The 12342-nt window shown below is 33.9% G+C and overlaps 1 protein-coding gene across 2 annotated transcripts; it reads right to left on the reverse strand.

Moving 5' to 3' along the window:
- Nucleotides 1-226: 226 nt before the first annotated feature.
- Nucleotides 227-9880, reverse strand: LOC130641734 (uncharacterized). 2 transcript variants are annotated; one of them, XM_057448673.1, is made up of 5 exons: nt 9745-9764; nt 9327-9475; nt 2953-3837; nt 1669-2777; nt 227-1290 (listed from the first exon to the last, which is right to left on the reverse strand). In XM_057448673.1, exons 3-5 carry the CDS (start codon nt 3817-3819, stop codon nt 726-728), a joined length of 2541 nt encoding a protein of 846 aa, XP_057304656.1. In that variant the 5' UTR covers nt 3820-3837; nt 9327-9475; nt 9745-9764; the 3' UTR covers nt 227-725. The 2 variants fall into 2 exon arrangements, with proteins under 2 accessions (XP_057304656.1, XP_057304657.1); XM_057448674.1 differs by lacking the exon at nt 9327-9475 and having other exon boundaries at nt 9745-9880.
- Nucleotides 9881-12342: the final 2462 nt, after the last annotated feature.

A 12342-nucleotide genomic window follows, 5' to 3' on the forward strand; every position in this document is an offset into this window, starting at 1 on the left:
CAATATTATTTGTGATTTGTGTTAACAAGAAGTATTTATACTAAAGGGAAGTGAATTTTAGTAAAAAAAACTTTTGCGGAAAAACGTTTCCTAGTAATTTAACCTTATTTTCTTCTATAAACCATGCTAAAATTGCAAAACAAAAATTTCGCGGTAGTTTCATCCCTTAAAGTAGTCGTTAGACTGAGTGAATTGGCTTAAGTCGAACATCGGAAAAGAAAACAAGAACGTTTTTAAAGGAACATTCAGAAGTATAAACTACAGGAATAACTACTAATAAACCCAAAATTAACACGTGCCAAATTATAATAAAGTCTTACCATGTGGAAGTCCCCGCAAAAATAAAAAAGCGTTTAAACAAGAATTTGCAGATACGCCAATATTGTTGGAAAAGAAACAAAAAGAAGAAAACGAGCGCTAAACTCCACATTGGATTCTTGTTGCTCTCAAGCAGCGACAATTATATAGACTCACTATTTTTTAATAAATCTACAATTAATTATAACTCTAATTATCACTACCACGAAAGTATCTCTAACGAGATTGGCTAAGAGGGGAGACGTAAATACAATATCTCATATGTTGCATGGCGCAAAACTTTAACAGAAAATATAAAAAAAAAAAATATTAAAATATCGTTCTGGTATTTTTTGTCTTTATTTTCCTCGCCTAAAGGCTTGGATTACTACTTTTATAGGTTGCAAAATATTTAAAAGTCTTTGTGTTTACGCAAATAATCCAAAAAATCCTCCTTTATTTGATTTTGTTGTCTTTTTGTTAACCTCATCAACTTTTCGGTTTCTACTCGAATTATTATGCGCCCTCGATTCATAATTACCAGAAAAGTAAGAATGACCATCCTTTATTTCATCTTTGATGTTTTTGATCGCATTCAAAATGGTGGCTTCGTAATTGCTAACTGTTGCAGTGAGACTGTTCGGATCTGTACGCGCCTGTTGCAGAGTTAAAGCTATTTTCCTGAAATGATCCAACTGCTCAAGACGTACTTTCTTGTTGGGTCGACTGCTGGCTTCTTCGGATTTGATTAACCTTTCAATATATGTCACATTTGTTAGAAAACTTTGACGAAGTGCTATTTCTTCCAAGGATTTGGCAGCCAGCGACGCGGATCGTATGTTGTTGAACGTTGCTTCTCTATACGCTCTGTATTCTGTTAGCATACTGAGTAACAACTTTCTTTTGCCATCTTTGTCATTCACGGCAATTTGGTATCTATTCATCATGTCTTCAACTGTGCTTTCAACTTCAATCTCGTCATAAACATAAATTCTAAACAATGGAGAAATTGTAATTCGTAACTTCTTTAATACGAAACTTTAAATTATAACATTAAATTATTAGAGACAATTAAAAATAACAAAAACTCTTGTGAGACCGACATCACATCATATTTTGCGCACAATAATTAATATAAAAAAATGCAAACGCGAATATAGGTGTTAGGATTATTATCGCACTGAAAAAGATTAACAGTAGTACAGAAACCGATAGATAGACAAATTACTTTTATTTAGGTACCTGAGATTCTTTTTGACTGTTGCCAGCATATAGTAACCGTAATGAATTTTTTTAATGTAAACAGAATATAATTAAACAATAGATTTTATTGTGGGGCGATACGTCAATCAATATTTCAAAAGAAATTACCTGTCTCCGTTTGAATGACTGTCCCAAGGACATTTTCCAGGACAAGTAACACACTCTCCGTTGTTCATAGATGCACAGCCCTCTTTGTTATCGCCATCAATGTAACATGGATCGTGACATGTAAACATACATGCCTTACAATTTGTTATATTGTGATTGATGACTTTCGTTGTCTGGGGATACCTCTTTGACTTGATTTTATAATCTTTGTTTGCTCTCATGGTGCCTTTTAATGCAAGAATGTCGTTAATCATATTTTCGATGCACTGAAGCATGTCCATCCCCTTGTCAATTTCCTTTTGTAAACATTCCAATAGAGATTTCAAACCATCTCTTTTCTTGAGCACTTCTTTTGTCAGATCTAAACTTGTTGAAATGATCTTACCTAGGTAATTGAAAAACTTTTCCAAACTATCGTAACCAAATACCCAAGAGTGATCGCTAGCCACATCATTATTCGGAGCATACAATGCTGAATTATTGAACTTGAAAGAAGCATCTTTATTAAATGGAATTTTGTTATTCTTTACAACTTCCAAAGCAGGAGGTGCTTGAGCGTCGGCAAATGTAAACAACAAAAATATATTGTCTGTCATATCTTTGCCAAAGATGTTTAAAACTTGATCAAAAATGTATTTTTGCTCTTCTGTTATTCTTGCTTGACTTGCTTGTATCACAAGTCCTATACAAGAAAGTTCTTTTACTGGACATACATTTTCACTATCGAAAAATTTACGTATTTGGTCAATTATCATTTCATCGTATTTTATGCCACGTGTGTCACCGAAACCAGGTGTGTCAATGATCGTCAAGCTGTAATTAATTCGAAATCCTTCATCATGATGAAGGACAAAACTGCTAACCCAACTAGTCATGCTTTCTGCTTTGCTCCTTGAAGCATTTGGCCCACGTTCTTTTATCTCTTCTTCGTCCACAATCAGCTGAAAGCGAAATTTATCTCTGTATGTCACGCCATACACGTAATTAATTATGTTGTTAATTAGCAAACTTTTTCCAGCACCTGTCATTCCTGCCATCATTATATATTTGTTGGATTTCGATGGATTTTCCTGACCTAACTCGTAGAGTCTCAGCTTGTTCGTCGAATCCTAGAATAAGAGAAAAGTATAGAATCCTGTGTAAGTTACATAGAAACTTCTAAATCAGAATGTCTATTTGAGACCACTGTGTCCATCGCATTGCTAAATGCCAACATACGCAACTAGATTTAAATAGTTTTTTAATAGAATTTAAATAGAAGCTAGCTTAAATAGAAGTATTTACCGAGTCGATCAATTTTACTGGTAATTTATACAATTCAAGACCGTTTTCTTCTTTAATGAGAACTGATTGAGATTTAACTTTTCTTGCTAGTCGACCATATGATGTTGCGCCATAAACTGTTTTTACTTCTTCCAATCTTTTCTGATATAGTTTCAGCTCCTCCTTTTTTATTTCAGCTTCTTTATTGAAGCTGGTAATTACATTCATCTGATCAAGAACATCAAAAGATTCTGATATAACTGTTCTTTTTTCGCTGTGTAAAGTGCTAAATTGGGATAATGCGTCATTTATATTTTGTTTAATTGCTTCCAGCTCCAAATGCATTTCGCTAACGTCTAGATAATCATTGACATTTGCTTGCTCTCTCTCAATATGTGTACGACATACCAACATTGTATCGAGAACCTGCTCAAACGAACCTTTTAGATCGTTTTTAAGTGTCTGTTTTCTTCTTATTGTGGCCTCTTCCTCTTCCTGTAGCCTTTGTTTTTCTTTTAAATCTCTTTCTTCTTTTTCCTGCGCTTGCTTTTTTTGAAGAATTCTTTCTTTTTCTTCTTCTTCTTGCCTTTGTTTTTCCTTCAGATTTCTTTCTCTATCTTTTTGCTCTTTTTCTAACATTTTTATTTTGTTTTGCATATGAATTGTCATGAATTGATGCACGAATCCTAGTAGCCCACAAACTACTGCAAGCACGGTTAGAAGGTCTCTTGACAAATACGGGAGGGAAATGTTTGTTAAATGAATGGCGATGCCCATCACAACAATACCAGCGGCCATTAATAAACCGTAGGTGGAGGTTTCTGTAGTTGATTCATTCGTTTCAGTTTCCCCCTCTGCCCCAAGTGCGTTACGGTCGGGTTCCGCCATTGTGCATTAATCACTAGTCTAAAAAAAGCAACTCAAAATGTTTATTGATCTTTTCAAAACTTCTTTCAGCACGTTTTTTACACATTTATAATGTGTACGAAAAATATAATATATACATGGATTTGTCATGTGTAATGGGATAAATTATCCAAACTGGAAAGAACCAAGCTTGCGCAACGTCCGGTAAAACAGGAAAGCTCTTTTTTGATAAACTAGTCGTTAACACGTGAAAAAATCCACAAGAATTTTCCCAGCTCTGCTCGCAACTATCATCTTTGGCCCACAGATAGACTTACAGCGCGCTTTAACAACAAGGAACTTACGCAAACTATTACACGGGCAAACAATATTTTATATAAAGTACAGTAGACTATATTCGAACCTGCACATATTCAAAATTTTAGGTTATATGAAAAGATTGTATTTTCCGCCAAATGTTTTAACAGAATTTAATGTAAATTTCCCTCGGTTATTTAAAATTTCAGTTATTTAAGGCTGTTATCTTACTCCCTGGACCCAATACTCACCCAGTTATTGAAAATGTAAAGCAAAAATAAGGTTTTTTAACTTTAAGAAAAAGCTTTGAAGATGAAAATATTCGATTCATGTTGTTCATAAAAATAGAACTATGTACAAAGCAACCTTTTCAACACTTCCATCATTTCTCCATTTCTAGAAAAATAGAGAAAACAAGGAATTCTTATTCTTTGTCATGACCAAGATGGTCTTTGCGTATTTTCCACTTGTTCCTTTTGTTAAATGCCCCACTACATTCTCTTTCTCATCTATAACAGCCACGGCAGTAAACACTATTGTGAAACAAAAAAGCCAGCTTTAATAAAAGATTTCTTAAGCCTTCATAAGTTGTTTCTGGTATTATTATTAGTTAAAACAGTACAGTAGTATCTGAATATATCTTTTTTTATAAACACCTCCACAACCCGGGTGAAATTTTCAGTTATTCAAAATTTCGGTTATTCGAAGCAAATTCTTATCGCCCGTGGGGCTTTTATTAACCAGGAGGCTACTGCGCGATATTGTAAAAGTGTTTCACTCTTAGTTTTAATTTTGCAGATGGAAAGTGCAAGGTCAGGTTTCTGAACTGCCTTAATAAAGAATAACAGAAAAAAAAACAGAAAAAGTTTTCCCTGACATAAATGTATAAATATATTATGTATAAAACTATAAGAACAGGAATAAGTTTTTTTTCTTTAAGAAATACATTGCTATTTCTGAGCCAATCTTTCAGGTTCATGAAAGCCTTTTTGCCATCCTATGACTTTTTATGGCACATAATACATTTGGAATAACTAAAATGTAGGCGCTAAAGCCCTTAAGATCACTAACTTTAACGATAAAAGGCTTGCCTTTCGTAACCTGTCTGGAAACAGTTTTGTAGTTTTGGTAATAATCACTGCAGTTTGCAATTGCTGTCCCTTACCATCGCTTGTGGAAACAGTTTTGTAGTTTTGGTAATAATCACTGCAGTTTGGGATTGCTGTCCCTTACCATCGCTTGTCCTGTTCAATTTTTTGGAAACATTTTATGTAAAATTTCATTCTGGTCCCCCTTCCACTCTGTTTGGTTAAGAGCTATTTTTATGTATAAATTTGACAACAAAAATATCAAATTAGGAAATTCCCTGGTGGGAATTTGTTATATTCCACTCTATAATTTCATTTTGCACTTTTTTGTGATTCAAAAAATAACCACCAGCCACTTGTAAGCTACACGTTTGTGAATTAATGTATTTTGCTTAAAACTCCAACTCCTGAATTAGCCAGGACTAGGAGTTTCTTTAATTTTTTCAGCAAATGTATACTTAATAAAATATTTTAGTGAAACGTATCAAAAACCTCACTGATATTATAAAGCAAATCAACAATACTTATTAAACCAACCAAAAGTCTTTTATTCATTCGCCATATATGGGCTACACATAGAGATAAAATAAATTATATCTATGGCCTACAATACTGTTGTGTTTAAATGTCCTGTAAATTGCATGCAGATTGCATGCACGTATTATAAGTTAAGTAAAATAAATCTGCAGTGAAACCGTTGTGAACACAAAGAACACGGGTGTTATTACAAAGGATTTTTAGTGGCTCATGAAAAAACCACGTGTTTGGTCGTCTTTTAATTTTACAATTTCTGTCACAACAAAGTTTTTTCGTGTGGTTTCAGAACTACATATTTCTTGCGGCCAAAATAATATATGTAGAGATCTTAAATAAAAACTGCAAAACCTCCAAAATAATTTTTAACGGAATATTTTAGTTAGTAGTTACTCAGAAGTATATGTTAACAAAAAACAAAACATAAAAAAGAAAAATCAAATATAAAGTTTGTTTTTTTCAGGTTCCGCTAAACCCACGTTTTAACACACGTAGAAATTTATAGTGTTTATGGTTAAAGTAAAGCAAAAGAAAGCAAAGTAAGGAAGTTTATCGGCCTTGTAGTAGATGTGATGCATATATGACAGACTAAAAACACTTTTATTTTTCAAAAATTTTGGTTCTATTTTATGGGCATAGCAGCAATAAATTTACCGGCACCAAAATTGGTGCCGATAAAATAGTTGGTGCCGTTAAGGCGGTGTTTATACACACTTTGGTGCCGGTAAACACACATTAGTGAAAACACACACACACATTTACAGCATTATTATATAAGACTAGTTTTTTGAACACGTGGAAAAATCCACTTAATTTTCTTAGTTTAGAGAGAGAAAGAGATTACAAGGTTTCAATCGGTGAAATATTTGATCCTTTTGTGCGGAATCCGTCAAGATCAGAATTTTAATCTACTTTAGATGTGTTGAAAGATACTGCCTTGTTTAGCGACAAAGGTGAGCAGGTGAAATGATTCTTTGGGACGGCTATGTATGAACGAGAGACCGAAATCTTTCAAGCAATGAGATAGTACATATTTTTTTAAACATATTTAACTTTAACTAATGTATGAATTTCTTCTAAGCATTCCATCAAGAAGTCAAATTCACTTTCAATCAACCTTTAATTCGCACTTTTGCTCTGGTTAACAAAATTTTTAACTTTTTAAGAGAATTGCCTCTATATCTTAAACTTTCTTTATCTCGAACAAATTGTTTAGTCCTTCGCAAGTTCGAGATAGAGAGAGTCACTGGTATAAAAAACGGAGATTTGTTCGACGCAGTCCTTTTGGAAACCTCGTCCCCACGAATCTACTAATTTTTGATAGCCTGATGCGTTCTTTTAGTATAGGCGTAGGAGAGTCCTGGGGCGAGGTTGTTTAAATGGTTTATTTACATATCTTTTTGCGTGGAATGAGATTAAGGTTTTTAGTGTCCTTTCGTTATTTTCCTTGACAACAAAGTGACTCATCAAAAACCTTGGATTTTTTAAAGTAATCAATCAAAACAAAAATTATGGTTTTTGTTAATAACCCACAACTTTTGTTGTGGTGTGCATTATGTTTATCAAATTGCATAAGTAGCTACAAAAACATTTATTTTTACTTTTCCCAGAATCACCTTTTGTTTTGTAAAACATTCTAAAGATAGTTTGTGTTACCATGCCAACTTAAGCTTGTGAGGCAGTAAGCTCACAATAGCAATTCTTTAGACTTACAGGGGACTTCCCACTTCAAAACAACCTGTTTATATCGAAAATATATCTGGTGTAGATAATGAATTCAATAATTATAAGATTCCTCCCGATCTAGTTTCTCCAAAAAAGCCTAAACATTTTATTCAAATTTAGCTTTTCTCATCAAATGACCACGCTGCTTTGAAATGGCTGCATTCATAATGGCGCATTTGCTGACGTAATGGAAGTTATAATTTACGCAGAATAAGGATCAGAGAAGAGAATATAATAGTACAACCATACGTGATGCAAGAGATGAGTCATCGCATTCCAAGAGAAGAACCTTGGAAGCAAATTTTTTGGTGTATTTGTTTTCACAGATATATATATAGCTCACAGCTTTTTACACTGAAGATTTTCACCTCTACGCCCTGTCGTGTATTAGCCATATATTCAGTCTTTAACTTGTCGCGCAACCTCGTCTCCAGGTATTGTATATCTTATTGAATACGGAAAAAGTCCCTAGGGACGAGGGTGCTTGTTGCGTTCAGTAAAACGATATTTTTAGGAAAGATTGTAAACTATTGTAGTGAAGGATACAAGCAAATGACCGGCTTGTGGGCCGGATCCCCATGTTTGTTTGTTTTGTTTTTCAATATTTGAGATTGCGAAAACGAACATCGTGCTAATATCAAAAATAAAAAAAAGCCCTGGGAAAGACGTTGACGGTTTGTTACTACAAAACGGCAACATGTATATAAAAAGGCTTATAAGAAAGAAATGCTTTTTTATCAGAACCAGTAAAATTTGTTTTGCGACTTGATGTTCTTATTTTTGCAGAGCATATTTTAGCCCACTAGTGAGAACATAACTTCCAACCTCTTTCCCAGCGCCTGTTGTCTCTTTTTAGATGACCGGAAAAAGACATGTTCGTTCGTCTTGCCGTCCCTATATAAATAGAGACAATTAGCGCTGGGAAAGAGGTGGCATAACCTCACGATTCAGCCTTATTTACAGAATGTGTTTATAAACAGCGCCGTAATGCCAATATGAGTATTACTTCGCAGTCATTAGATCTATATTATAATACCCGTACACGTCTGCCTGTAACGCAAAATAGTAACTGCAGTACCGAGACACACGAAATACGGTAAATAAAGGACGGGTGAACCCGTGGATGTATCCACGGGCCACTGACTAGTATGACAAAAGAAACAAACGCATTTAAAAAAAATATTTATTAGAGAGAATGTTACATGTTGTTCCTATCTTATGGCAAAATTTAGACTTTTTTTCGTTTCATAAGCATTGATTTGAGCTTTCCTTATTTTGTTGCAATTTTAAGTCACAATTTTGTTTTCCCTGGACCTATAGAACCACACTTTCATATGATCAATTATAACTTTCCTCAGTCTCATGACGAAGACAATTTTTTCCTGGTTAATCTCAGCCAGCACCTAAAATTGTTTTTAATAATAAAAAATTTTACAGACAAGACAAAAAAGATGTATACGGTGTAAAGTTTTAGAGTGCGAAAATATTCGTGTAAATAAAAAAGAAGTGTAAATATGTAACTAAATCTTTGATTTTTAAAATTTTTAATAGTCTAAAATTTGCTTTATGTTCTCCCTGTACAAAAAGTTCACTTTTGACCAAATATTTTTCTTCTTACACAAAATTAGAGATATCAAAATAGCGTTAATGATGGACAGTTTTCTTATCTAAGCATGTTGAGTTAGATAGCACATTTTCTACTCATCTAAATCCTTAAAAAAGTGTTTACAATGATGATAAGGTCTCGTAACACCAACATAAATATCTTCTATAAACACATTTGTCTATGATTCCTACAGAATCCAAACAAACCACACAGAAAACAGTAGCCTGGGTTGGATTTAGTAACTGGAGATTTAAGTCATATAGTTTTGTTAAACTTACTTCTATCCACTGATAAAAATACAATTTCGCCTAACAAATGTCACCATATATCGATTTTTCCACTAGCCAAGTAAAGTGTTATTGTTACTACGCATTGAAACCTCCGTGAATAAATACCTGTACTTAAATTATTTTAAAATTATTTAAAACTAGAATTAAAGATAGATGCATGCTTGACACTCCTTTAGAAAACTAAATTAATGATAGACTACAAAGAGATTCATATCAGAAGCCAGCTTTTAACATCAATAACTGGATTTCGAAAGTTTTAAAATTAATTTTTACTACATAAATATATCTTTTTCCAACAACCACAAACTTTGTAGCTTTCGTATTTCGTAACACTCGCTCTTTTATATTTTATTAATTCTTATAATAATTCACTAACTGCATGAAATATAGAATATAATAAGCTTACCATCCTGCGTGTTTTTTTGCTTACAAGAAAAATCCAACGCCTTTTACGTGTTGCAACTTGTTTTGTTCATTCGGCTAGTTCAACAAACAAGGGAATTGTCTGCGTTTTCTTAGAACATTATAATATAGAATAACAACTATTGTGTTTGTACGTTTGCGCATGTGCACCTTGATGGGGATTTCCCCATGGGGATTTCCCCATGGTGATTTTCCCTTGAACTTACGCATACGTAATTAACGCAGATGAAAAAAGTACAAGTGTATTTTTAAAGAGCAATCGATTTACCTTGTGTCCAGCCTTCCAAAACTATTTATGAATATAAGTAGGAGTGTTATTCTGCACGTGCATGTTCGTAACGTTTAATATGGCAGCCATTTGTTGTGTTTTGGATAAAGAGAAAATGTTTAAAGCAAGGAGTTAGGGCCCCCCTAGACGATAAAATTATTCGAGTATAGTTACTAAATATGGTAACAGAAAAATATTGCAAAAATTTACATTTAATTTACATTGTGAGTTATTCAATAAATTATTCCTCGTCGGTCGAATTTGTTACGTCAAAGTCTCATTCATTCTGCACAGTTTCACTTCAAAAGTGAAACTTTACAGCATGGTAATTCTGTACAAGTTGCTAAATGTGGGGCCACATGTATGGTGGTCCATGGATATCAACGTAAAAAAGCAATAAAATGAATAAATGTTGAAAAAAATCGTTCTTAGAAGTTCTTTTTTTCTTTAATTATTATTTTAATTTTATTATTTTTTTTAATTATTATTTATTTAAAGAAAAAATATATAAAGTCAAAACAAAATTGTTGTATTGTTTATCTTTCTTTTCTTTTTCTTTAAAATGAAACCGTCGACGTGGCCCATGAGTATCAAAATCAAGATCACCGGGAAGTTCCCCTTCACAACGCTGATCTGCTTTATACGCGTAACTTATGCAGGGCTTGTTGAAATGAGACAACGTGGCTGATTGGCGCAAAGATATTTCTTTGCATGAGGAACTGAAATGTTAGGTGGAACAGAATATGAAACGGTCAAAAATAGTTGACTTTGTTCGAAAGAAGTATCCACAATACTGCTGGACTGTTCCAACCTTAGCCAGGCGATTGAAATTTTTTCAAATAAAGTATGTCGACAATGCAACGCCTTTACCAACTGTTAAGGAAGCCGTTTAATGTGAGTTGCAAGGTCCTGGCAAATTACTAGGACATCGCGCCATGAATCATAAACTCAGAACGGAACACCATATTTGTGTACCTAGGAATCTTGTAGCAGATGTGTTATTCGATTTAGATCCTGATGGAATGGGGTATAGAAATGTGAAAAAAAGAAAAAAACTCTGAAAAGACCGTTTATTTCTGATGGGCCAGGATGGACTTTTTCTATTGATGGGCATGACAAAATGATGGGATATCAAAATTCGACATTTCCTCTCGCCGTGTATGGTTGTCTAGACACGTTTTCCAGAAAAATAATTTTTTTTAAAGTATGGACGTCGAACTCTGACCCAAATTTGATTGGAAAAATTCTACACTGAGTATCTTCTAGAAACAAAGAAATTGCCTATGTATTTACGCATGGATCGTGGAAGCGAGACTGGAGTAATACATGCATACTTAGTTGACAAATTCTGTGATCTGGAGGACAGCACTAAGTGTATTGAGTATGGGAAATCAACCTCTAACAAAATAGAAAGATGGTGGCAGGATTTGCATGAACGGTTCGAAAAATACTTAAAGGAGCAATGTATGGTCTTACTATTATCCCATTTGTATGACCCGAGTTGCACATTCGATCGTAAAATGCTATCCTATATTTTCATTCCTGTATTTCAAAGAGAATGCGATACATTTTGTCGTATGTGGAACTCTCATCGCATAAGGCATCAATCAGGATTAGAATTACCAACTGGAATACCTAATAACATGTTTTCATTCCCAGAAAAATATAACGCTGAGGACAAACATATCAACATAACTGAGGAGTCTTTGGATAGTCTTAAGTCTTATGGGTACGAGGTTGCCAAAACGTTCAGCACAAATTATTCACACAGAACTCTCCAAGCGTAAACAAAATTCAAGAATTAATGCATAGATACATATATATATGAGGTTAGATAGCGGACAAATTCAATATGTCAAATTCATAAGTCAATTTATCCAATTGACATTCAATTCATTAAATTACAATATCTATTCCCACATAATCGGTCGTGAAATTGGAAGTTGAGATAACAAATCGAGACTGTTTTTGAGACATTTCGAAGAATTACAAATTCGTCAACTTAAAAAATCAATGGAATTGTTTGACTCTCAAAGTCGTGTATAACTTTCAGCCAAGGTCAGTCTTGATAATCTGACTTCACAGCCGACTTTGTATTCCGGTCTGTGGTTTGTACCGTGTTCTCCTAAAGCACTCCACCTTTGTGTTTAAAGTTTGTAAAACGGCGGAAGCGGGAAAGGCCACAACAAACCAAAGCGAAAGTTATTTAGATTTCATCGAAGACTCTCTTCCATTACAGCAGAGAGCAAGAGAACAAGAACAAGCAAGACCTCAGAAAAAAACGAACGATTCTTCCTCGCCTCGTAATATAAT

The sequence above is a fragment of the Hydractinia symbiolongicarpus genome, chromosome 4, assembly GCF_029227915.1.
Source record: "Hydractinia symbiolongicarpus strain clone_291-10 chromosome 4, HSymV2.1, whole genome shotgun sequence".
Classification (NCBI taxonomy): Eukaryota; Metazoa; Cnidaria; class Hydrozoa; order Anthoathecata; family Hydractiniidae; genus Hydractinia; species Hydractinia symbiolongicarpus.